The sequence below is a fragment of the Euprymna scolopes genome, chromosome 4, assembly GCF_053919585.1.
Source record: "Euprymna scolopes isolate OS-2025 chromosome 4, ASM5391958v1, whole genome shotgun sequence".
NCBI lineage: Eukaryota > Metazoa > Mollusca > Cephalopoda > Sepiida > Sepiolidae > Euprymna > Euprymna scolopes.
Window position 1 is genome coordinate 93,491,593 of NC_136485.1, and position 27,906 is coordinate 93,519,498.

Below are 27,906 nucleotides of genomic sequence, written 5' to 3' on the forward strand. Positions count from 1 at the left end.
AAATGATCATATTCCATTGTATTTGGGAATTTGCGCTAGAGTTTCTTGTGAAACTTTTGCATGGTTCCTGTTTCTCCACATAGGAACCACACAGAGTTATGCATTTCTCCCATCGTTTGATGCAGCTCTGGAGACAGTTTTTGTAGAACAACCCAAGTTGGTCCTCCAACCACGACGTAACTTCAGAAATCAAGGCTGCATCATCTGGGAAAGGCTTTCCTTTCAAAAACAACTTCATGGCTGGGAAGAGGTGAAAATCAGAGGGTGCAAGGTCAGAAGAGTAAGGAGGATGGAGGAGGATTTCATAACCACATGTCCGTGCTTCTGATCTGGCGACATGCGAGTTGTGGACCAGAGTGTTGTCCTGCAGGAGGAGGGTACCTTTGCTGATCTTGCCCGCCTCTTGATTTTGATAGCTTCCCTTAATTTCCTCAAAAGTGAAGCATAATAGGCTCCTGTAGTTGTGTTACCCTTTGCCAGGAAATCTGTCATTACTACTCCGTCCTGGTCCCAGAAGACTGTGAGCATGACCTTACCAGCAGAGGGCCGCACCCTTGCCTTCTTTGGAGGTGATGAGTCCAAGTGCTTCCACTGCATTGACTGGGGTTTGGTCTTTGGATCATAGTGATGGACCCAGATTTCATCCTGTGTAATCAGTCTTTTGAAAAACTTTGACTCATCTTCTTGGCACATCTCCAAATTCATCCTCGAGCACTCAACGCGTTCTCGCTTCTGGAATGGTGTGAGCAACCTGGGAATCCATCTGGCAGAAGCCTTATGCATATGCAAATGGTCATGAATGATAATTTCCACAGACTTGCTCTGTGAAGGGTCAGTCGATTCAAACAATTTGCACTTGGTGCGCACGATCATAGAGGGGTTAGAAGGCGACACAGGAGCTGTGCTGATCAATTTAGATCAGTCCAAAGCCTTCGATAGGGTTGATCATGGTTTCTTGGAATCTGTTATGGAGACCGCCACCTTTGGTCCGGACTTCTGCAAGTGGATCTCTGTTCTGTATCGCAATCCTACGGTAGCGGTACAAGAAAATAGTAGGTTGTTGGAGTTCACTGGGGTCTCTCGGTTGGTGCGCCAGGGTTGTCCGCTGTCACCTCTGTTGTATGTCCTGGCATTGGAGCCCTTCCTTCGCAAGTTAAGGGACGAGGCGGCAAGACCAGTCCTGCTCTACCTGGCAGCAAGTTTGCCAGGGTGTCTGCATATGCTGATGATGTCACCACTTTTGTTGCGCGAAGGATCGATATTAAAGTGGTGATGGAGGCAATCGCTGAGTATGAAGTCAATCGCAGCAAGTCTGTTGGTCTGCGGTTGGGCGCCTGGACCAGGGTAAACTCGCTTCTAGGTGAGTTCAGCTGGACGGATGGCCCAGTAAAGATTCTTGGTGTGTGGAGCAAGCTTTCCCACAGCTCATATCCGCCCCTGCCACTGAAGGTCACAAAAGACCGGTGGGGGAATCGCAGTTCCTCTCTGAATGCCAAGCCGCCTTTAGGGCATTGCTGGGGTGCAACAACCTTGCACGGCCTAGAAGGAGGCTATATCGGGATTGAGTAGTGGGGACTGCTACGGATCCGCTGGTTGAGCGGCTGCACATGTCGAGGGAGGAAGTCCTCTCTTAGTGGAATTGGGTGCCAGCCAGAAGCTTTTTAAATAATTCTGAGTTTTCAATAACATGGAGGCTTCTCCGGAATCTGCTGTCACTTTTCGGCATGTTTGCCAAGTATTGCAACAGGGATGAATACATTCCCTTTTGCCCCCACTGTGAGGAGAGCAAGGATGAAACAAGGGATCACGCCTTTTTTCTTTGCAGTGGAGTTCAGAGGCTCTGGGAGTACGTCGGAGAGGTAATGGCTCGCATTTACCCCGAGCGGTTGGTACCACTTGATTTGGCATATGTCGTCAACAACATGGACCCGCCGTTTACTGGGGAGAAACGGTTGGTGTTTCTTGTGATCCTAGCTGTAGCTAGGTTAGTGACATGGGTTACACGTATTTACATTGTCTATGGGGTTGAATCTGTTTCAAATAATGATCTGGTCACTTACTTTAAGCATTAGCTTAAAGTTAGGATCAGATGTGATTGGAAAAGATTACATCGCATAGACTTTGATAGGAGATGGGTGCACAACACTAGTTTGTGCATCCGACGAGGCATTAGGTTTAAGTTTGTTTTCCCGCCCTAGTGATATTGGTCAAGCGGTGCTAAGATTCTACGGAACCCAGCCCCGAACAAAGATTTATTAGAGTAGGATTAGTTAGGTCTTAACCACTGCGAGTGGAAAATTCTTTGTTAGGTATTAGACTAGGGCAAGTATGATAGTTGATCCTGTCCCAGACTTTGTTTTTCATCAGAACTAGGAGAGTTTCCAAAGATGCCCAGTCCACCCTTCTGATGCCCCTATATGTACATTTTTCTTGGAAGACGCCGTCCATTCCCTAAGTTACCCATCCCCATCTAATTTGTTTTCGAAATATCGCTCCTAGGTCCCCCACTCCCCACAAGGGAACAACTTGCTTGTTTTGACCTTTGGGACCGGAAGACAGTGGGCGCTCCATATTCATGGGCATTATGTTTAGTTCTTTTCTTCTTCTTCAATTTTGGATGTATTTTAGCTTGCCTTATCCCCCATTTATTTAATTTAAAAAAAAAAATACTCTTTTGTTTGTACATATAATTTTTGTTTTGTTAAATTGTAAATAATTGTTTTTTTCAGAACCTGTACCTGTAAATAAAGCCGACACAGACGCTGGGGAGATTTGAAGTAGTTCCTACTGGCCTTGTGCCTAAGTGACTTGGACCCCAAATGAGGCTCTGGCAGTAGATAATGCCAGGGTCAGGGCCAAGCACTAAATACTGGGCGTTTTTGTTTGGTCGAAAATGACATCCCACTTGTGGTCCTAAGAGCATCTTTTTTTTCGTTCTTCTTTCCTCTTGCCCATTAGGGCTCATTAATTGTTTCTTTTTTTGATCTTTTGCAGGTTACCCCCTTCCCTTGACAGAAATTAAGCAGCTGGCAGGTTTGGGGAGGCAAAAGTACCATTAATTCAGTGACGGTCTCCTCACTCCGAATCGGCGGGTTCCTGTCGAGGGTTGGGGCATCAGGACAATATGTCCTCAAGAGTTGCAAAGGGAGCGGTGAAGGATGCCCCCCCCCCCCCTGGCTTTCAAGCAACATCCATGTCGCTAGTTTGGTCGATTCGGTTTTGTTTCTGATGCGGTGAAGGAAAGTTCAATGGGGGAGGAGGGTGTCACACCAAGTGGCACACCAAGTTCGGTTCGGGGCACCATTAGTGGTGCTCAGAGGAAAGGCAAATGGCATGGTAGATATGATCTGTAAAGCCTGCCAGATGCCGAGCCTTTTAGTTCTGTACCCCACACCATTAATAGGTGGGAGCTAGTCACTTTGTGTGGCTACTCCCCATCATCCTTTGACGTCATTGGCCCAACGCTAAAGGGTGATAATTAAACCTCTGCAGCTCCTCAATCAGGTCCAGGGTAAAGATGTTGACAACCCCAGAAATTCCCCAGACGCCCCCCCCCTAGTAACAACATTTGTGAGAAAGGGCAAGAAGGGCCGAACAAAAGCCTTCTGAAGAATGATAGAAGCAGCAAGGGGTGGGGGCGATCCTGGACCTAAGACTGGTGGAAGAGGGGCATGACTCCCTGTCCCAGCTAGAGCCTTGTTGTGAAGGGAGGGTCCCTATGTACATCCACCCTTCTTTTTATAGGGTTCTGAAACTCACCTTTCCTCTGGATGTTGGAGGAATTGCCTGAGACGGACGAGTTTCGTCTGAACAGCTTTCAGGCAGTCTTAGGGAGGCCTGCGCCATCCTGACCCCTAGGGACTTCAGGTCGGTGGTTGACACTGATTAGGTGTAATGGCCACATATTTGGATTTGTGTAGTTTAAATACGGTGGTCATGAGATGCCGAAGCAAGGCTTCTCGCGTGCTGAGGGACCTCATGTCCTTTGATATAGATGTGGCTGCATTACAGGAAACCCACTATGATTCGATTGATGATTATCGAGTGCTGTCGGGACATTTCAATGTCTTTTTCAGCATTTGGTAATCGGCATGCTAGGGGGTTGTCTCTGTTAGTTAGATGCACCCTGCCTGCAATGGTGAAAGTTGTACACACTGATTCTGATGGCAGACTGGTCATGGCCGATGTTGCCATGAACAATAGTAAGTTTTGAATCGTTGCAGTTTATGCACCCAATTCTACTCGGGAGAGGGTCCTCGTTTTTCGGCAGTTAGAGGTGTTTCTCGGTGATCCGGAGCAGTTAATTTTAGTCGGGGACTGGAATGCCATCTTTGATCCCCGAATTGATAGAGGGGTGCTAGCAGGACGGGAAGGTGTGATAGCAGTCTGTCTGACCTGATGGCCTCATGCCAGCTTGTCGACAGATTTCACGTTGATCACCCCGGGCGGGAGATGTGGCCAGATTAGAGTTAGATAAGAACACTACCCTAGCTGGGTACTAAAAGTTAAATACCTCCTTACTGGAGTTATCTGACTTCCGGGAAAAGCTAGAAGAACACATAGTAAAGGGCTTAGTGAGGTTATAGGGAGTAAGTGGTGGGTAAAAGTCTAGTATTTCTGTCTAATATAGCCAGCATCTCGCCTTAAATAATAGACAATAGGTTGGCCCAGGCAGTGACGGGGGGGGGATTCCCTAGCGATAGCACTAGCTAAGGAGGACCTGAAATGCTTGGCTAGCGAGCGGTATGAAGGTAGATCTTCACTCTGGCATGGATCGGGTAATTACATTCGTAAAGTTCAGAGCCCGGAAGGTCGCGACCTCATATCGGCTCGGGAGATCTGTGAGGGGTTCCGAAAGCATATTGCTGATCGCTTCTCTCAAACTGTCCACACTCCACGGCCAGGGGTTTGGTGACTTTTTAGCTGGCTCACCCCTCCTGGAGGCACCTCGAGTGGCTAGTTGTGATGGTCGGGTTACAGAGTGTCAGGTAGTTGCTGCGCTAAAGCAGGCTGGCTACAACAAATCTCTGGGACTCGATGGTTTACCCTATGAACTGTACTTGAGGCTGTCACACATATTCATTCTGATTCTGGCAGGTGTGTTTAACCACTGGTTTGACACGGGATCCATCCCAGGTCAGGTTACCAAGGAAGTGGTCATACTTCTGAAGAAGAAGGGCACATATGTTGGGGGCCTAGACGATTTTAGGCCCATAACTTTGCTAAATACAGAGTTAAAGATTTTGGCATGCATTCTTGCGAACCGGTTGCAGGTCATTATTACTGACTTGGTCGAACCTGATCAGAACTACGCTGTGAAGGGGAGATCAATTCAAAACAATTTGCATCTGGTCCGTATGATCATAGAGGGATTAGAAGATGACACCGAAGATGCGCTGATCAATGTAGATCAGTCCAAGGCGTTCGATAGGGTCGACCATGGGTTCCTGAGATCTGTTCTAGAGGCCGCAGGTTTTAATCCGGGTTTTCGCAGATGGATCTCCATTTTGTATACTCGGCCGATGGCAGTTGTTGAGGTGAATAGGATGCGGTCAGAACCTTTCCTTATTTCTTGGTTGGTACGGTAAGGATACCTGTTGTCTCCCCTGCTTTATGTCCTCGCCCTTGAACGCTCCTACACAAATTGAGGATGGGGGAGACTGGACTGGCCCTGTGTGGAATTGCTCTTCCAGGCAGTGCACGCGCCAAGGTTTCCGCATATGTCGATGATGTGACGGCGTGCATCTCAAGCATGAGAGACATCTGCGCCATCAATAAGGTAGTTTTTTTCAATTTTTTCACTTTAAAAATCTATCAAAATTTTTCTATTGGTTCAATTTTTACAATATTTGCATGTTTAATGTGAAATTTCATGCTCTTTCCAATAAATCGTATATAATATTCTAGACAAATGTTTTTTTTTTAAATTCCCCCCCCCCCTCATTTTGAAATGCCTATTAAAATGAAAATAATTAATTTCCTCACCTCACATTTATATATCTCAAATTGAAGATAAAAGATCAATAAATAAAATAATCTAATTTAAAACAAAAAAAAATAGTTTGTGCAAATTTACCTGTAAAGTCAAAAGTTTAAAACCTTTTTTTAAAACACCACATTGATTTTTTTTTAAGTGAAACCTCACATTTTTTAAATTTTGTCCTGAAAAAATTGAATACCTACAACAATTTTTTCTGCTTTAATCAATATTTTTTTTTTTAGATTTAAAAAAAAATCACTCTCTAAAGAAGAAATAAAATATATTAAATCAAAATCTTATGTATTTCTTTAAGAGAATAAAAAAAATGGAAAATTGGTTGAGTGGAATTTTTTTAAATGGCAAAAACTGATAAGTGAGATGTGATCATTTTTCAACAATGGTGGCCCATACAGACTAATTTTTGTTTACAGCAAACACATGCCAAAAATAGAAAGGGGAGATTAATTCTGGCGCTTACAGGCCACCGAAGTTCTCAACTAGAAGAAAGGGAGACATTTGTCTCCCCTTTCTTCCAGTTGTGACCATCTGATATTGCGGTATTTTTGAATCCTTGCTTAAAAACATATTTTATTTAAAAAGTACGTGGAATATAATATAATAGAATATAAATATGGATAAATTTTTAACAATGAAGAATGGAAGTACCCATGGATTAGTATTTTTTATAGGTAAGAGATTTTTTGGAATTTATATATATTTATTATATTTGAAGTAAGTTAAAATTTGTTGATTTTCTTGAAATCTTTTTTAAAGAAAACCGATTTAAAAAAAAACAAATATTGCATATTTTGCTATTAAACCTGTTATTATTTTAAAAATTGGTCTTTGCTCCTTTTATTGAAAAAAAATTAGAGTTTAAATTTTTCAAGTAGTTATAAGATTCAAAAGATAGTAAGTCTAATAATTCAAGTTTTTATCACGCATTTTTAATGGCGATTTCTGATACTGCTACCGCTTCGCATCGAATAAAGCTTGGATTTGGATGAACCAGAATTTGATGTTGCCTGGGTTAAATACTAATGAATGGCTGGAGATATTTCTGAAAGTGATGAATCCATGCTCTTGTTTCGCTTGATTTAATCCCAAAAATGATTTGGAAGCCTTTAAATTACCGATCTTTGTTCTTTGCATAGGTAAGTAGCCGGTGTAGACGGGTGTCTGCGATCCCCGGTTAAATGGGAGAATAACATGATGTGGAACTCTTTAAACTGCGGCGAAGTGTGAGGTACACTCACTTGTGTGCTGCTCCATGTTTGTAGGTTTTAGAAGGATGTAATTTCATAGCCTGGGACAAAAAAAAAGGAGAGTGGGTAAACTGTTCTTGGTCAGAGCAGAATGTTTTCTCTCTTATCTGTCCGTGTGCAATAACCGCCAATTTGTATGTTTCAGAAAGATGTGTATGTTTTATCTCACGGTCGGGTGTCACCAATTTGTAGGGTTACAGAAGGAAGTACATGTTTCATCTCATGATCAGGTGTCACCAATTTGTAGGGGAAAAGAAGTTTGAGTGAAATTAAATTTCTCTGTCCCAAACAAAATAATAAAAGAAAAGGAATAAAACAAATGACGCCTCCTTCTCGTTTAAAATGCGCATTTATTTTTCAACAAAATAAAAGATTAACAAGCAAAGTTCGATCGGTAAGATTTCTTGTGATATCATTATGACTAAAATGTTCAAAGTAGGTGAAAAATCCTTTGTGGAATTATTAAGATTAAAAAGGTCATGTTAGATGAAAGTCCTTCGTTAAAATAATAAGATTAGAAGGTGAAAGTCCCATAAAAGTCATAATTAATAATTATTTAAAAAAATGTCCCCTGATTTGCTATTTATTAGAGTTATTTAAAGTTTTTTACTTGTTCAGTTACAGAATGAAGATAATTTACAAATTTAAATTTCTAGTGTTTAATTTTTTTTTTTGATTTGGGAGATATAGATTTGATGCAGAATCTTGCAGGACATAATGGTGTGTCCATTATGATCTTTTGTTTGATATTGAAATTGTTGTGTGAAAGATAAATATTTAGAGACTAATAAACCATTAGAAAAGGTTTTAATATAAAATAAATATGTGAAAACAGATTAAATATTGCAGTTCATTAATTAACCCTAGCTCAGTTAGTGAGAAGGGGGAATAACTAGGCATGCTTTATAGACGTATATTTTCGAATGTGGATGGTAATGCACATTAATATAATAGTCAATCTTGAATGTCTTTACAACACTTTCCAATGATCAACTCTAGTGGAATCATATTTCAACCCTTTTCAGTGTTTTTTTATTCCTGCCATGTAAAACAGCAAACCTTTTCAACAAATCTTCAACTCAACAACAAAACTGAAATATGTAGAAATGAGTATACAAAGCAAAAATTAGACACAACAAAATATTATTCTTAAACAAAAACAAAAGACAAACAGCAATTCCATTTTCTAGGCAGAAAGTTATTTGGTGAATCAGATGTTCACCCTGCAACGTTTGTGCGCCTGTGAATCTACACAGAACATCCTGTAAAAGCGTTTCTATTTAAAAATGAATTATGTTTTCATAAGTTGAGACTATAAAAAGATGATGAAATCCAGAAAGCGATAAATAAGAAAATGACAACGTTTTCACCCACCATTTATGTCAACTACAAGAAATTATCGTCTGAATTACAAGAAACATTTGAGTATCAAATTTCTACCTCTTCTAAAAATGGACGCACTGACACCAATTAGAAGACCATGACTTTCCTCCTCATAGATTAAGACATCCGAACCCAAAAGTTTGTTCGATTGCAATATAATCTAAAGCGAGACATGTGAGCATTCACTTATATCTGTTTGCCATTCGACACACCTTCTACGTATCGATTCTCTAGACCAAGGATGGCCAACCTGTGGCACATTTAATATAAGTGGTGCATTGTATCATTTTGATGGTGACAAGAAACTAAACCACTTCTATTCATTTATTCAGTGACTTATATTTCTTGCACGTCCTTTATTCTGTTTCTTTTAAAACCTAATTTTTAAAGTCAGATTAATCTAAAAGTTTGAATTAGATCAATCTGTCATTACAGCAGTTAAAAATATACTTTTTTTTTCTCACGGGATTGTTACCCAGTAACTAGCATTGTAACCTTTTTAAAATATTTATGCAACAATATGATGATGACATTGTGTATTGCTGTTAAGCTTGTTATCATGCCACGTATGAAGTGAGATTACATTTCTCTCAGATTCCAAAACTTTAAAAATTGTATGTTGCTTTCAGTTACAAATTTTACTCCTGATATTTCTAATTTGGAAAGAATAAAGCAGAGTCAAATGTCAGATTTAAGCTAAGCATGTACTGAAATATTATTGTTTTCTAAAATAAAATGATCAACAGGAACTGAAAATTCTTTCCTTTACAAATGCTGCATCTGTAATTTTTTTTAATAAATTGGACAATCTTTATATGTTTGTTATACAACAAATTCACAAGGCATATATTTTTCAAATAAATATGTTATTATTAGTTCAAAATATGTTCATATCACGACACATTTTGAAAGACAGAAAAGAAGTGGATGTTCACGTGGCGCATCAAAATAAATACTGGTTCATGGAATGAAACGGTTGGCCACCTCTACTCTACTTGAACATAGTTTTTCTATTACAACTAATTCTCAACAACATAAATCTGCAGATACATGAATACACGCTCCCTTTTAATTATTGTAAACCTCACACTAAATGTGTTTCATTTTGTTAATGGCAAAAATACATCGTCATTTCTTTTTATCATCCATTCTTTAATTCTCTGCAGTTATTCAGAATCACTTTCCAGTGTCTCACTTTGCCAACCTAATTTATTCTTCTAATTTTTTAAATTGCAAGATGGCTGTTCTTTCTCTGTGCATCGTAAATACAGCCACCCATACCTCCACATGTATGTGTATTTCTAGATGTACATTTATCTACTTTCGAGTTGAAATGAAATTCAAAGTGGCAACAGGTACTTACTCAAAAAACAAGGTCGAAGCAGTGTAATAAGTGTCATTTTGGGATAGGCAAGTGATATTGTAACCTGGTTCTTGCCACACTCCATTGGTTGGTGGGCACAAGCAACCCTCTTTGTCGATGGTCATGTTACCCACGCATACGGTGCGTTCAGATACACAGTTGTAGTCATTAAACTGGAAAATAAAACAGATACAATTTGTTAAAGATTGACCAGATTGTAAATCGCCTGCTACCATTACACAAAATTACAAGTTACTCATAATATAACAATTAAAAAATAATATGTTATTATTAGTTCAAAATATGTTCATATCATGACACATTTTGAAAGACAGAAAAGAAGTGGATGTTCACGTGGCGCATCAAAATAAATACGGGTGTATGGAATGAAACGGTTGGCCACCTCTACTCTACTTGAACATAGTTTTTCTATTACAACTAATTCTCAACAACATAAATCTGCAGATACATGAATACACGCTCCCTTTTAATTATTGTAAACCTCACACTAAATGTGTTTTATTTTGTTAATGGCAAACATACATCGTCATTTCTTTTTATCATCCATCCTTTAATTCTCTGCAGTTCACTTTCCAGTGTCTCACTTTGCCAACCTAATTTATTCTTCTAATTTTTTAAATTGCAAGATGGCTGTTCTTTCTCTGTGCATCGTAAATACAGCCACCCATACCTCCACATATACGTCTATTTTTAGATGTGCTGGAGTCCCTCAAGGGTCAATCCTGGGCCCAACTCTCTTCATGATCTACATCAATGACCTCCCTAAACACATACTTAAATCATTCGTTGACATCTATGCTGATGACACAACCATCTACGGCAACACATCAAAGGCTGTAAATGGCAAAGTTCTCTCTGATTCTCTCTCCTCTGATCTTGAGCGCGTGGTTCAGTGGGAGAAGACGTGGCTGGTTACTTTTAATGCATCTAAAATCAAACTCCTATCTTTACATAATCAATGCTCTGATCGCTATCTGGCATCAATTGAAATGGATGGCGCTCGTCTAGGAGAAGCCCCATGTTTTGACAAGCTTCTGGGTTTGTCCTTTACTCCTGATCTGAAATGGAACACGTACATCAAGTCTGTTGCCAAGGTCGCTGGAAAGATGGTGGGATCCTTCTACCGCTCCAGAAGATATCTCACTACTGATGCAATTCTCTATCTATATAAAAGCCAAGTACGTTCAAGGATGGAATACTGCTGCCATAAAAACAGCCTATCCTGCCTTGACAGAGTACAAAATAGACTTTGTGACTTAGTAGGGGATGCCCTTTTCTCTTCCCTGCAACCTCTCTCCCACAGAAGAGACGTTGCGAGCATATCCTTGTTTTATTGTTATTTCCATGGCAGGTGCTCGTCTGAATTCCAATCTCTGCCCCCCCCCTCGCCAATCTTTCACGAAAAACACCCATCTAGCTGAATCCACTGTCAAAAATTTTCCCCACTCTTTATCTGTGCCTAAATGAAAACGTAGATTCCATGAACAAAGCTTCTTTCTTAGAACTGCACGCCTGTGGAACTCTGTTCCGTCTGCCTGCTTCCCACCTGACTACAACCTGGATGTCTTCAAGTCCAACATAAACAAATTCCTAATGAACCGCCACCTCAAGTAAACACTTCAATAAATCTCTACACTAACGTACTGTACTTATCCCTGAGTGGCTTCCAGGCCTTGATAAGTGGTGTCCACCATGTAAAAAAAAAAAAAAAATTTTATAAAATAAAAATAATATAATAAAATAAAAAAGTGTCTCGTAATACAAACATTTAAAAAAATAATTTAATAAAATCATAAAAAGTTGCTCATAATACAAAATTAAAAAAAATAATATGATAAAATAATAAAAAGTTGCTTATAATACAAAAATTTAAAAAACAATATTTAAATTATTAATAAGTTAGTCATAAAGCGAATTTAGTCTGATTTACAAAAATCAGACTAAATCCACTTTAAATGTTAAATGAAAATAGTATTTCATTCAATATTAAGGAATCAAAACAAGTGTATTCAGTTGTATTAAGATAAAATTTCAGCCTTATTAATAAAAAAATGAATAAAACGATTGCTTGCAGTTTATCGATGAATTATTTAGCCTGAAAATGCGTACCAACTTATCAATAAACTTGACCACACATGCTATAACATTTAACAATTTGGACAATAATGAATCTTTGTCATATTGTACAACTGGCTCCTTCTGGTTGTGAGAGATAGCAGAAACCATTGAGGATACAATTCTTTTATTTTTATACTTAATTCAAAGCATTTTCAGGCCAAGAAGTCGGTTGGTTCTTCATCCAAGATGGTCCAGGGATTCAATATTCAAAATTCGCCTTCAGTTTAGAGGTAAGAATGCCTCTGGTCATAAGGTCAGCAGGGTTCTGTACAGTCGGTACATATTTAAATTGAATGGCTACACCAAATTCAGTCATTGGTTAAGCCTCCATTGACCAATGTCCTTCAGTCTATTTGTAGCAAAAACATTCCTGCTATTAGTCTGTTTCGCAATTAACCAAGACAAAAACTATTTCCAAAGCAACTGCAATAAATAGTTTCTCGAAACTTACATTTAAATAGGCTTTCAACAATGTAAGAAGGCTGACAATAGTTCTAAACTGGGTAAATATTTCACTTAAGGGTTGCCACTTTTGCTTTGGAAAAAAATAAAACCAACACAAAGTCAAGTATCTGCAGAATGTCTTCTTGGTTCCTCCTCTTCTCTTTTCTCTCTCCCAACAATCGAACACAGCATATAATAACAAAACAAAACTCTAAAGCACGTCTGACAGCACTGACTTCTGCCAACAGTCTCCCCTCCCTCTTAACAACACAGGCTTTTTATATCGCAAAATCGTTCACCTCTATTTGCATATTCTTCTAACTCACATGATCACTACTCTATAAATAAGAGTCTTGACCATTTCTTTTCTTTCTTTTTATTTATTTTTGGTGACCGACCCGCACGTGGTCTATCCAGGTAAGTCACGCATTTCTCCACACTCCCCCCTGATCTCATGATCACAAACAGGACATGCGGGCAATCGTCGTTGGCGGGTACTCCTTCGAAGAAGCACTTCCTCATTGCTGTTTTCTTCATTACCACCATCATTACTACCAGTCTGTTCCATTATCCCGTCTCGTGGTTCCATAGGCGGTGTCTCACAATCAGGGCAGGGGGGCAGTATCCGTCTTTGTCGGGTACTTCTCCGAAGAATCGGAGGCGTCATCTCCTCGGTATGCTCCATCATCCCTTCTCGCTGGGTTTCGCAATCACGGGGGGTGGGCAGTATTCGTCTCTGTCGAGTATTTCGATGAGGCATTACTTCCTTGTGTCCATCGCTCTCCTCACTATTGTCATCAGTATGTCCCATCATTCCCTCATCTGGTTCTGTTGGTGGTGTTTCTATGCTCACCTGAAGGGGCAGTAAGTGATCAGGATCATCTCTGAACGGTGTGTGATCCTCCTCATCGTCCTCAGAATCAGAAGAGGTATAACAAGGGCGGATATCTTTTACGTGACGTGGTATGCCACCAATCAACATGGTCTGAGGACTTATGATTTCATCTATTTTTCCCCGGAAAAATTTCGTAGTGCACCCAGCATTTGGGGGTTTTATCCAAACAAGGTCTCCCACCTGATATGGTGTATTGACAACACTCACCACTGATGGTATGGCATCAACTCCTTTCACACGCTGTTCATATTGGTAAATCCCATTGGCTGGTGCAGTTGCTGGTGTTGCATTGTCCTTGGGTGTTATATTATACCAGTACACAGCTTCTGGAATAGAGCACTGCGTCCTGGCTGCAATTCTTTTGATGGTGCGGTGACACCGTTCTGCTATACCATTACCCTCGGGATAATATGCACACCGATAATGCATTTTAATCCCCCATTCGTGCACGAATTTCTGAAATTCTTGACATCGAAATGTGGCGGCATTATCAGTCAGAATTTCAATCGGGGCACCACGTTCAAAAAAGACGGCTCTCAACTGTTGTATAATGCTGGCTGCATCCTGTCGTGTCAACAGGCGCCATATTGTGAAACGCGTCGGGCCACAATCCGTCATGGTCAAAAAATGTTTGCCCCCATAATGTGTTATGTCCATCCCTACTCGCTGCCAGTTGCCCTCCACCTCGAGCTTCCCTTTTTGCCATTGGGATGGTGCCGGATCAATTCTCTGACACTCTTCACACGAACGTATGGCTGCTTTCACTGATGCTTTTGTAGTTGCAGGGCATACTCTTCGGACAAAATATGCAGTCCTCTGAATTCCAGGATGTCCAATCTGCTGGTGTATCATACGGATCTGGTCAGGTGTTAATTGATCCGTTACAGTCGCGCATGTTTGTTGTTGAAGATCGGATCCCTGCCTCATTGCATCGATCCACCTCTTTGGTACTCGAGTCAAGCTATCAGCCAAATTCTGCATCGACGAGACTAACGTAATGTCTACCTGCAAGCTGTATTCGTCAACTAGACGCTTAATTATTGCTAGTCTCCTTCGTACTAGCATTTCACTTGCAGCTCTAGTCTTAACTCGAGCCTTTCCAGTCAAGGTGTCGGTTAACCAATGGTAAACACACAATGAGTCAGTGTGGAGATGCACAACATTAGTCTGCCATTGCAATGCGAGATTAAGACCTTTTAACGTGGCATCAAGTTCTGCCAAATTTATATGTTGGGCATCATTTTTCGGACGAAGCCAGCATGCATCTTCCACAACAACACCTAGTTGCTCCAACACGACACCTGTAGCCAACGAACTTGCGTCAACCCATGCATTTAGTTCGTTTCCAGACACTTGCCACTCACCCCGGGCAGGGTCATTCCTATGCACTCTGGACAACATTTCAGCCATCATTTGTTGGAGAGAATCATCATCCGCAACATCGTCCCATCCTTTTGTTACTGTAGTCACTCGTCTTTTCACCACTCCTGTTGCCGATCGGAGCCATCCACAGACAGGTAGATGTCCTACCAATTTACCACAGATAGAAAACACAGTACGTCTTGTTAATACATTGGGTAACTTTGGAAGTGGGCTCCCTCGTTTCCATCGCAACGTATTGCCCTCCTCCCAGACCTCGAGGCCTAGCACGGGCACTCCATCCTTTAGGCGCTTAGGGTCTTTGCTTATTAACCCAAACGCTTTCAGTTTTATTCGAACTGCATCCGCAGACATTATGTCCTCATTAACATAGATGTCATCTATGTAGGCTGAAGCAGCTTTTGCTGTGGTCTCATCCTGCATCAAAACAGTTTTAATAATGGTTGTCATAATCAAGGGTGCTACGTTTAGGCCAAAACCCAAACGTGTCAAACAATATAGTTTTCCCTTGAGTAGTACTGTCTGAAACGGCCATAATGACTCATGGACACGTATCTGCAGGTAGGCCCTCTTTAGATCCAGAAGTGCTACATTGCTCCCTTTTTGACGCCACTCTCTCAGTTTAGCAGCGCACACATCTGCGTTTCCGGTAAACGCATCAACATGCCGATTCAACTCTCGGTAATCCATTACGGGACGAATTTTTTCTTTGGTAGGTTGTTCAACAGCCATGAGCGGAATTAATCCCTTGGGTGGTCCCAGACGTTCCTGTGGGTATGGTATTAACCAACCGTTGTCAATCCACATCTGAAGTTCTTCTTCATATGCGGCCCTATTCTTGGTAGAAACTGCATACTCTGGAATCGTGTTGCACAGCCGATCTGGTTCCTGGCCCATGGCCCATTTCCACTTTGCAGTCCACACCCTTTCGCTGTCATCAAATGTAGCACAGAAGTCCTTTTCTTCAATCGACATGGCTGCACAGACGTCTTTCCCTTCTCCAAGCCTGATACCTCTAGCTGCTGTGATTGTAACGCCTCCTAGTGCTTGTATTGCATCAATTCCAAGCAACATGTCGTAGCCAAGGGGTTTCTCCTGCATCACCAGAACGTCAACTTTAGCTGTGTCACCCTTCTCAGTGCAGATTGTGACTGTCCCTTCACCACAACATACCCGTGATAAGCCATTGATGGTCATAACGCCAACTGGGTTCCTCCGCCACACCGGACAGCAATGGGCACTAACTATAGACCGGGAACACCCCGTGTCTATAAGTGCTGAACACTGCACATCATCAAGTTTAACGCTAATGACAGGCAATCCTGTGTTTATTGGTTGGCAGGGGGCAAGGGTAGCGATAGTACCTTGCCCCCAACTTCGTTTCCCGAACAGTTGCGAGATATGTGCCCAAACTTATTGCAGCGATAGCATTGCACTGGTCTCTTTGATTGTGGATATACACCTCTCCTATCACTCCGGCACTCTTTAGCAAAATGATTGGCCTCCCCACATTTATAGCACACTGGGGTGGCATGCTTATTACTATCTGGAAGAGAGTCCACATTGCCTCCATGTCGAAAACGAGCTGCTGCTGCAATTGGTTCCTGTTCCTTACAGATGTTTCGAGCTCGGGCCAATAACTCATCAGTTGACAATTCATCGATTCTTGATGATGCCCGCAACAGTTTACTGACCTCCTCGGGTAGGCCTACCAAAAAAGCACAGCTTAATATTTTATCGTTGACCCCACCAAACGGTACAGATAATTTTCGCAGGTCGGCTAGGTACACGTCGACTGTTTCCTTGGGTTGAAGTGTCCGGCTCGTGAACTGTTGCCATGCAACAAATGGATCTGTACCAAACGCTGTATACAGGCTCTGCTTGATTTCATCCCAGTCTGGTACATCCCCGAGTTGTTGGTAGACTGCATAGGCCCCTCCGGTTAGCCTCAAAGGGATAACTGTGGCTGGTTCTTTAATTTTGCACAGTTTACAGATTTTCTCTGCCTTTTCAATCCATTCAACGACAGCCGGTCCAGTGGTAGATCCGTCGAACTCGGGTATTAAGCGAATGTCGAATCTGTCCATTGTTAGTAACCGCACACCAAGCGCCGAGATAGCTTAAAACCAACACAAAGTCAAGTATCTGCAGAATGTCTTCTTGGTTCCTCCTCTTCTCTTTTCTCTCTCCCAACAATCGAACACAGCATATAATAACAAAACAAAACTCTAAAGCACGTCTGACAGCACTGACTTCTGCCAACAGTCTCCCCTCCCTCTTAACAACACAGGCTTTTTATATCGCAAAATCGTTCACCTCTATTTGCATATTCTTCTAACTCACGTGATCACTACTCTATAAATAAGAGTCTTGACCATTTCTTTTCTTTCTTTTTATTTATTTTTGGTGACCGACCCGCACGTGGTCTATCCAGGTAAGTCACGCATTTCTCCACAAAAAAAAAATTCTTCCTCTAGATTGCATACACCGCAAACCGATATGCTTTTTTGGAGGGATCACAGAATAGAAATAAGACGGCCTCCTTTCCATCATCAAGGGTTTTTCTTGGGGAAAGTAACAAAATTAAGTTCTGACAATTTGTGAGCAATGGCTGCCCATTTGGATCGAAGTTCACTTCATCCCATTCAAAACTCAACTTCCACAACTCACTAACAACATGCTTTGGATGGAGCTGCAAATTTTTACATTAATATGAGCGTTGACTTGTAGGGAACAATCCACTGGTTTATGATTTGTTTATGAACATACAGACCATTTTTCTTCATTCTTATGTACCAGTCTGGCCTCCATCTTCTGGTTTCTTTGCCTGTACTTGAGATAAGAGTCTTGACCTTGCTAGGTACATTGAAGAAATTTTTAGGGTACTTTTTGGAGAATTTGTTGTCGGTCATACATGTGCAACTTGGATTCAATGGTCCGTAAGATCCATGCATCATATGTGCCATCACTTTGGAGTGAAGGTCAGGATTTTCCTCTTTGTCAGAAATCTCAGTAAATATGCAGTGATCCATTCGTTCTTGTAAGACTTTGTCCTCTGGGGGCCTGCTAGGTGAGAATGTGTGCATATGACAGTCCTCTCTTTTGGTATTCAATGTTGTACAGGAAAACCTTCAACCTGCCAAATCCCCCTTTTTTAATAAATTCCATTAGCTTTTGTAGCTTCTGTCTAAATACTCTGGCAACAATATCCAGACGATTCTGGGTTTTTTGAACTTGAAAGAAAATTTTCTGTAATTTCTGCCCACTTTGGATTTGTTATGAAAGTGATGAAGAGGTTGGCTCAGCTCATTCGCCAAACATAAGCCATGACATCACTTTGGCACTCAAACATATATCGAGGACGTCCTGTGTAAGTTGCTGGAAGGACTACACGTTAACCAATCTATTCTCCCTAACAATTGAATCCCTCAAGTTGCCATGATTGTCAGCTCTCAAGGTTTGTTGCTCCCGCCTGAAGTCATGCTCTCTTTCCTTACAGCTTCTTTTTTTTTTTTTTTTTACACAGTGATCACCACTTATCAAGGCCCGGAAGCCACTCAGGGATAAGGGTTATTGCAAGTACATTACGTTAGTGTGGAGATTTGATGAAGGGGGCGGTTTATTAGGAATTTGTTAACATTGGACTTGAAAACATCCAAGTTGTAATCCGGAGGGAAGCAGGCAGACGGAACAGAGTTCCGCAGGCGTGCAGTTCTAAGAAAGAAGCTTTGTTCATGGAATCCGCGTTTTGATTTAGGCACAGATATAGAGTGGTGAAAATTTTTCACAGTGGATTCAGCTAGACGGGTGTTTTTCGTGAAAGATTGGCGGGGGGAGACCAGAGTTCAGACGAGCACCTACCATGGAAATAACGATAAAACAAGGATAGGCTTGCAACGTCTCTTCTGTGGGAGAGAGGTTGCAGGGTAGAGAAAAAGGCATCCCCACTAAGCCACAAAGTCTATTTTGAACTCTGTCAAGGCAGGATAGGCTGTTTTTAGCAGCTCCTGCCCAGATATGGCAACAGTATTCTATCCTTTGACATACTTGGCTTTTATATAGATAGAGAATTGCATCAGTAGTGAGATATCTTCTGGAGCGGTAGAAGGATCCCACCATCTTTCCAGCGACCTTGGCAACAGACTTGATGCACGTGTTCCATTTCAGATCAGGAGTAAAGGTCAAACCCAGAAGCTTGTCAAAACACATGGCCTCACCCAGACGAGAGCCATCCATCACAATTGATGCCAGCTGGGGATCAGAGCGTTGATGATGTAAGGATAGGAGTTTGGTTTTGGATGCATTAAAGTAACCAGCCACATCTTCCCCCACTGAACCACGCGCTCGAGATCAGAGGAGAGAGAATCAGAGAGAACTTTGTTATTTACAGCCTTTGATGTGTTGCTGTAGATGGTCGTGTCATCAGCATAGATGTCAACGAATGATTTAAGTATGTGTTTAGGGAGGTCATTGATGTAGATCAGGAAGAGAGTTGGGCCCAGGATTGACCCCTGAGGGATTCCAGCATTATATTGCAGGCCTCCGATTTTTGTCCATCTACCACTACTCTTATGAGCCTATCGGAGAGAAATGATTTAATGATTGAGAAAACATTTCCAGTTATACCGTAGCTGGAAATCTTGTGAAGTGGACCCTTATGCCATACCTTGTCGAAGGCCTTTGATATGTCAAGAGCAATTGCCCTAGAAAGGAAGCCTTTGTCAAGAGATTCACTAATCCTGTGGGATATAACCGTCAGCACATCTGCGGTAGATCTTGCAGAGCGGAAACCATATTGTGTGTCACTAAGAAGGTTATTCCTGCTGAGGTGGTTGACTATTTCTCTATTTAATATGGATTCCAGCAACTTACTCATAACACACAGGAGACTTATAGGTCTGTACTGAGAGGGAGATGACTTATCATCTGAATTCTTAAATACAGGGCAAACTGATGAGGTCTTCCAGCGAGTCGGAAAGCACTTCTCCTTAAGGCAGCGCTTAAATAGTTTCGTAAGTATGGGAGCAAGTTCTGGTTGAAGCTTTTTTAACACTATAATTGGGATGCCATCAGGGCCAGTTGCTTTACTGGAATCTAGGTTCTTTATTAGCTTGGCGACCTCATGCACGGATATTTGTATGTTACCTAGCTTGTTCTGTGTTATAGGAGGAAATATGGGGAGTTGATGGCCTTTCTTCTCGATCATGCCCCAGGGATAGGTGAAAGATTCCGTTCGGTTTCTGATTCTCTCGTTTTTGAGCTTCTCTCAATCCACCTCATTAATGTCTTCTTTTTTGTTTATCATTTGTTTCATCTTCATCTTGCCTTGTGTACATCTTTTTGCTCGTCGTATTGCTTCCCTTTACCGTCCATCTCTGCCTTTTTAAAAAATTTTCTTGTAATGAATTTAATCGCCTTGCAGCATGTCTAGTTCTGTCAACTTCACGTTGAGTTGCTTTTTCCAAATTTGTAAATCTTTCTCTCCTTTCTCTTTCACGTATTCTGTTGAGCTCCAGACGTCTTTCTCTATGTGAAGTGTTTTCATTGGAGCGAATTGCAGCAACTCTTAGTTTATTAGTTTCTAATCTTGCCAATCTTTTTCGTTTCTATTTCGTTAGGGTGGCATCTTTAGTGTGTATCTGAAAGGCGAAAATATTATCTTAAATTTTTCAAAACAATTATATGTATCTCAAGAAAAAAGGATCCTTAATGATCTGTTACATTGTTTATGGCAGCCTTATTTTGGAAGGTGTCACTACACGAGGGAGAAAGCGTCAGAAAAAAAAACAGAAAAAAAATGTATATATATATATATATATATATATATATATATATATATATTTGTTTTCACATGTGATGGCACAGTCCTTAATAAATTCATCCGCGCAATTGTAAATACCACCACCGAATCGAGATGCCACGCCACGAACAAATACCGTTGAATCGACACACACGTTCCTAAGCAAAACCAAACACTCTCTCCGAATCAATACGCCATGATACGAAAGTCCAATAACACGAGACATGTAAGTAAAGAAGTGTATTTCAAAACCCACAAATCACTTATCGTTCTTTTCATAGCCGTTGGGCAAAACCAAATTGTCACTTTGGAGTAAGATGAGTGTAGTTCGTTAGTGAACTTGATTTGTAATCGAAACGTCTCTGGTTCGCTTTTCACTGCAAGTAGACCCAACTCATACGCTTGTGTGCTTTCGCACATGTTCGGCATACTCCTCCCTGATCTCGAGATCACACAAATGACAATGCTGGGCAGGCCGTTTCCTCCTGGTACTTCGCCTTAAGGGTAAAGGCTCAGGAGCTTCCTCAGTGGTGCCTGCATCTACCGCATCATTAAACTCCTCCTGCTCATTGGGTGTGTCATCTTCTGGGGAGCTTTCTTCATCTGGTTTTTCGTACAGCAGTGGGGCTTCGTTATCTGATGAGGTGAGTTTGTCACTGATTACGCAATCACATAGGCATGCTGGGCGCACATCCTTTATGTGACGTGGTGTTCCATCTACAGACATCGAGTGTTGGCTATTTATTTTTGTCACTGCTCCTGTGCCGAACTGCATCGTGCATCTTCCCCATGGATTCTTCACCCAAACCGCATCTCCCTCCTTGTATGGATTAGCAACTGTGGTGTCGGGCATCATAACTTTATCGATACCCTTGACACAGATCTTATAATTGCATAGCACATTCGCAGGTGCCGTCATGGCCGTCTTGTCATCCTTAGGCGTGACGTTGTGCCAATACACTGCTTCTGAGATCATGCACTTTGTTCTTGCCGCAATGTGCTTTATTGTGCTATGAGACCTCTTGATTACTCTGGTTCTGGAGGGTAAGTGGGCACACCAAAATCAAATGTGCACACCCCACATCTGTGTAAAGTCAGCAAATGTCTTTCCACAAAATGCTGCACCATTATCTGTAAGCAATTCAGTTGGCGGCCCCCTTTCACAGAATATATTTTGCAACTGCTTAATGATACTAGCAGAATTTATGGACTTGCATTCTTTACAATCCTCAACCACCGACCGCACTTTAGTTTCAGTTATTAGTGGATTTGCTAACGTAACAAAGTACCATGTCCTTTTCACACCGGGATGTCCACTAGATCGATGAATTGTCTGTATCTGAGACATGTGTTCATGTTCAGCGGCCACAGCACACACAAGTTCTCTGGGTCCTGTCGCTTTATGGATCTGATTTAACCACCGCTGTGGCACTTAAGTTGGTTAACTCTGTAATCGCGAGACTTAACGAGCCCTACATCGATTGTTAGTGCATATACCGAGACCAAATCTCAGAACGTGGACATGTAATGCCTAATTAAGATTTCCAAAGCTGCTTTGATGTGCACTCTCATCTGTCTGGACAAGGTGTCAGTTATCCACCGATATACTCAGGCAAAGTCCGTTCATAGATGTATGGTTTCGGCTTTCCACTGTAATGCAAGGTTGACGCCTCACAGCACAGCTAAATTTATGTGTTTTTCTTCATGCACTGCTCGAAGCCAGCTTGCGTCCTCTGCCACCGAACCATTGCTTTCCACAACCACGCCTGTAGCAATGGAACTAGTGTCCACCCACACTGTAACATCTTATCCACAGACACACCAGTCACCTGGATCTTCCTGAGCTGCTCTCAAACAAATGTCTTTGATCATCCATGCTAGAATAGGGTCTCTCACTTCATCATATTTGCTCTTCGTTTTACAAATGCTGTGGCAATGCGTAACCAGCCACACACCAGGAAATGACCAGTCAGTTCCCCACACACTGAAAATACAATTCGGCGAGTAAGTTTATCGGACACTGCTGGAAGGTCACTTCCACGTCGCCATATCAATTTTCCGTGCTCCTCCTGGACATGTAATCCCAATATGCGTGAACCCAGTTTCAGCTGTTCTAGTGTCTTGCTTTTCAGACCAAGCTTCTCTAAATGTTGCTTGACACATAGTTTCATTCACAAAAATGTTGTCAATATACAAAGATGTAACCGTGTTTACAGTCTTATACTGGCTGAGGACGGTATTGACAATTGCCCGCATTATTAAAGGGGCAACGTTAAGCCCAAATCTGAGGCCGGTGAGACAATATTGCTGTCACTTGATCTCTATTGTTTGGAATGGCCACAGAGATTTATCAACATGTATCTGCAAATAGGTTCAGCATAGATCTAACATTGCAACGTTTGGTTCCTGTTGCCGCTATTCCCTCAATTTTTGTAAGCAAATATCTGCGTTGGCCGTATGAACGTCCATATACTTATTTAGCCATCCATTTAGTAATCCATAATGGGCCACACTTTCTGTTTGTTCTCCTGCACAACATCCACATCTGCAGTTCACGATCATATTCCTCATAAACTGGTGTTGGGGCTGGATACTCTGCAAGTCTATTACTCAATGTAAGTGGAGGTTGGTCGCCAGCCCATTTCCATGATGTGGTCCACTTCCTAGTTTTCTGTTCATACTCTGTGGAGAAGTCAGGCTCGATGATGCTGATAGCAGCGAAATTGGTCTTGCTGAAATGTGGAATGGTCACCTCACCTTCACTAGATACAGCTACTCCTCCCAGTCACTTGATTGCATCCAGCTCAAGCAATAAATAAAATCCCAGCAAGTATCCATCCACAACTAAGACTCCTATGCTAATGCTCCACGTTACACCAAGGTTCACTTGCACCACTCCTATTCCATAACAGCTAAGTGTGCTTCCATCTGCTGTGAGCACCAGGGTTACTTTCCTCGTCCATTCCTTGCAATACAACTTGTGGACCAGTGACTGTGTGCATCCAGTATCCACTAAAGCTGTACGTGATAGTCCATTGATGTGAACAGTGATAACCAGCAATGCGCCACTTACACCAGTTTGGGAGATGAGATTGGCAATGTGCCCTTGCCACTTACATCGGTAACACGTGAGAGATTGTCGATGCTTGACACTAACATCTCTTCCCCTCGCACTATCCAGTAGACAATCGCTTACCCTATGATCGAGTCCATTACACTTGTAACACCGCCGTGAAGTGTCTGTCTCCTAAAGTGTAATTTGTGTTGACTGTGCGGCTAATGCAGCTTGCTGTGGAACTCCCGTGCATAGATCTAGGTTTTCCATCTCATAATAAGTCTTCCGCATGCTCCAGCAATCCAGCAATGAATGCACATTGAAGGCATTTATCCGATATGCCGTCCATCAAACAGGACTGCAAGCCTGCATAGTTCTGCCAAAAATACATTGACTGTTTCACCTGGTTGGAGGCGGCGTGCTGCACACTGCTTCTATGCAGCGAAAGGATCCAAAGCAAACGCTGTGTACAGAGTTTTCTTTGTACAGTCGGCCTGCTTTTTGTCACTTAATTGCTGGTACACAGTATATGCGCTGCCTGACAAGCACATCGGAATGATGCACTCGATGTGCTTCGCCCCACTCAGCTGACATATTAGTTCAGCTTTCTCCAACCACTCCACTACTGACTGTCCAGGTTCACTGCCATCAACTACAGGTAAGAGCTTCGAGTTGAAGGCCATGATAGCCGAAATAGCTTGTCGCTACATGAGGGAGAGAGCTTCAGAAGAAAAATGTATACATTTGTTTTCACATATGATGGCACAGTCCTTAACAAATTCGTCCACACAATTCTGAATACCACCGCTGAATTGAGATGCCACGCCATGAACATATATCGTTAAATTGACACACATGTTCCCAAGCAAAACCAAACAATCTCGCTGAATCAACATGCCACGATATAAAAATCCAATAACACAAGACATGTTATTAAAGAAGTGTATTTCAAAACCCACAAATCACTTATTGGCTTGTTCTTTTCATAGCCGTTGGGTGAAACCAAATCGTCGCTTTGGAGTAAGATGGGTGTAGTTCATAAGTGGACTTGATTTGTTATCGAAAGGTCTCTGACTCGCTTTTCACCGCAGATAGGCCCAACTCATACGCTTGTGCGTTTTCATGCATACTCAGTACAGAAGGTCAAATTTATGAGATACAGTACAATAAATTTTGGCCTATGTTTGGGACCATTATATTGCCACATGTCATCAAGATTTGTTATTGAGATGGGGGTGAAGGAAGGTGATCTGATTCAAATTCACAAAGAAGTTGGCCGGTGCCATGGTGTCCCCCCCCCCCGAAATTGTAGTGACCCTAACTTGGTGTGCACCATCCCTAGGTGAGAGAGTTTATGAAGATCCACGCCAAATATGACCTTAACCTTTGTCCTTGACCTTGAAAAATGGTGTGCACCATCCCTAGGTCAGAGACCATTACTCTGTCAGGTTCAGTCATGTTCGGTCAAGTGGTGTGGGCTGTAGGAGAGTATATATATACAGTCTATGACCTTGACCTTTGACCTTAACCCCGAAAAATGGTGTGCACCATCCTTAGCTAAGTTTGGTCATGATCAGTCCAGTGCAGTGGCTGTAGGAGAGTGGTACACACAGAAACACACAGACACAGGAACGCTACTACTTTATAATGAGTTAAAGCAACTTTTTCATGAAGACACTGCTGTTTTTAATATTTATGTTATGGCTATAGAAAATTAATAATATTAACCTAACTAATAGTTGTCTTATTCATCGAAGTTTGTTTAAGTTTACTTAAAAAGCCAAGGAATAAAAAAACGCATCGACATTAGCCAATCAAACTACTTGAAAAAAATGAATACCGGTGATTATTGCTAAAGTTATGAAAAAATAGTGAGTAGAATTAAATACTAAAATCGATTAAAAATACAATGTTTCTTTCAGAAGACTATGAAGAGATAAGTCAGTATATATATATATATATATATATATATATATATATATATATATATCAGATATATATATATATATCAGATATAATATATATATGATATAAAGAGATGGATGTTTTATTTTATTTATATCTAATGAAATAAAGTCGTTTGTTCACGATTTGGCTAATACATGTAGGGAAACATGTGACTTACCTAACTAGCACGTGTGCATAATTCAATGGGTCGGTTGTGGAATGAAATGAATCAAGAAGAAAGAAACAAAAATGGTCGCCTTATCTCTTTATATGGCTGCAATGTGATCACCCGATATGCAAATGATGGCTCCGATCGGCAACAGGAGTGTTAAAAAGACGAGTAACTGCAGTAACCAAAGGATGGGATGACATGGTGGATGATGATTCTGTAACGATGTTATCGTTTCGTTTCGTTACAATCCTAGTTTTGTAACAACGTTATCATTTTGTTTCATGACAATCCTTGTTTTGTAACAACCACGCATGTGCACTGGAAATAAAGGCCTCCATGTTTTATATTTAAAACTAACAACACGCGTCTTTTCGTTTCTCTCTATTAACCAACCACACAACACGAGCTAACACAGCGTGACATGGTGACAGCGGCGAGATAAAGGGAAAAATAAAATAAAACAACGATAAAAGTAAGACATTATATTTTTTTTTTCTCTTTTCTTTTCGAACCAAAACTTCGTAAAACACACACACACACACTCGTTGAAGCTCGCAACAACACTACTACTACTATGGCTAATATATCGATACCAGTTCCCATTCTCGACTGGGACTCGCCTAACACTGCAGAGTCATTCAAGATATTCCAACAACGTTTGGAACTTTATTTCACAGCGAAGGGAACTAAAGAAGAAGAGAAAGTGCCTATCATTCTACTCGCAACTGGCGAGGAAGGAATTCGTAGATACAACAGTTGGTCTATGTCAAACGAAGACCGGAGAGACGCCAACAAAATTTTCAACGCATTTTTGGAGCAGCTGGAACCGGCAACCAACCACCGTATATGTAGGCTCGAACTCAGTAGATAGCAACAAAAACCTACCAAGACGACAGACATATTTCTAAACAGGTGTCGCTTACAGGCAAAGAAATGCGATTTCACAGCCCATGAAATGAACGAACGTTTAGTAGAAATACTGATAGTCAACACGCCCATACCGGACTTACAAAAAGAACTGTTGAACAAGCCGAAGGGCTACACAATAGAAGAGGCTGTGAAATTAGCACGCACATATGAGGCTTCAGCCGTGTATATAAACAAAATACACCAACTACATGGCCTGTCACAGATAGACACCATAAATCGTGGTGGTCGCGAACGCCAGGAAGGCAACAGAAATACCAGCAACTTGTGTAAAAATTGTGGACGGGACCACCGTTTTGGCAAGGAGCATTGCCCTGCCAAGAACGACATATGCAGCTCCTGCGAGAAAATGGGCCATTGGGCCAAATTGTGCTTCTCAGCGAGACTCAGACCCAGGAAACAAGAAAAACCCTGGCACAAAAGCCGCAGCCAGCCAAGGCACAGACAACATGGAACAGGCCGAAAAGTCGACAGCGTTGCTTAACATGACGACCGAGCCACAACAAAACTACATGCGGCGATGGAGCACCTCACATTCAGCACTATTAACAGTGAACATCCACTGCACAAACAAAAAACAACACAAAATGAAGCGTTTGTCAATATCAACGTTATATTGACAGACCACCCAGGTATGCACAGCCTCAAACTGAAGGTAGACACGGGTGCACAGGCAAACACACTACCTTTACGCATATTCCGCAGTATGTGCCCCTCCGCCATAAACGAAGACGGAAACCCAATACCTGGATCACTAAACCCAACGAAATGCGTACTGACAGCATACAACAACACTGAAATAAAATGCCATGGCACCACAAACATCAGGTGCAAATACAAGGACTCTTCATGGCTCAACACTCAATTTTATGTGGTCAACACTCCAGGACCAGCTATACTGGGCCTGCCAACATCTGTAGCCTTCAACGTTGTGACAATGAACTGTGCCATATCTGTTCAGCAACAACCTATCAACAGCATAGATGATCTGATGCGTTTATACCCCGACAGATTCGACCACATTGGCGAGTTCAAGAAAACACACAAGCTCACTGTCAACCCTAACACTCCATGCCACATAGACGCACCAAGAACGCCAATAGCCATGCGGGAGAAGATCAAGGCTGAACTAGACAAGATGGAGTCACAGAATGTC

At 41.7% G+C, this 27,906-nt stretch overlaps 1 protein-coding gene across 1 annotated transcript in view; it reads right to left on the minus strand.

Moving 5' to 3' along the window:
• Positions 1-27,906, minus strand: part of LOC145268860 (sodium- and chloride-dependent glycine transporter 2-like) — a 278,471-nt gene that overhangs the window by 126,290 nt on the left and 124,275 nt on the right. The window contains exon 5 of the mRNA XM_080124568.1: positions 9,992-10,164. Within this exon, the coding sequence (XP_079980694.1) occupies positions 9,992-10,164 (173 nt within the window). The remainder of the gene's footprint in view (positions 1-9,991; positions 10,165-27,906) is intronic.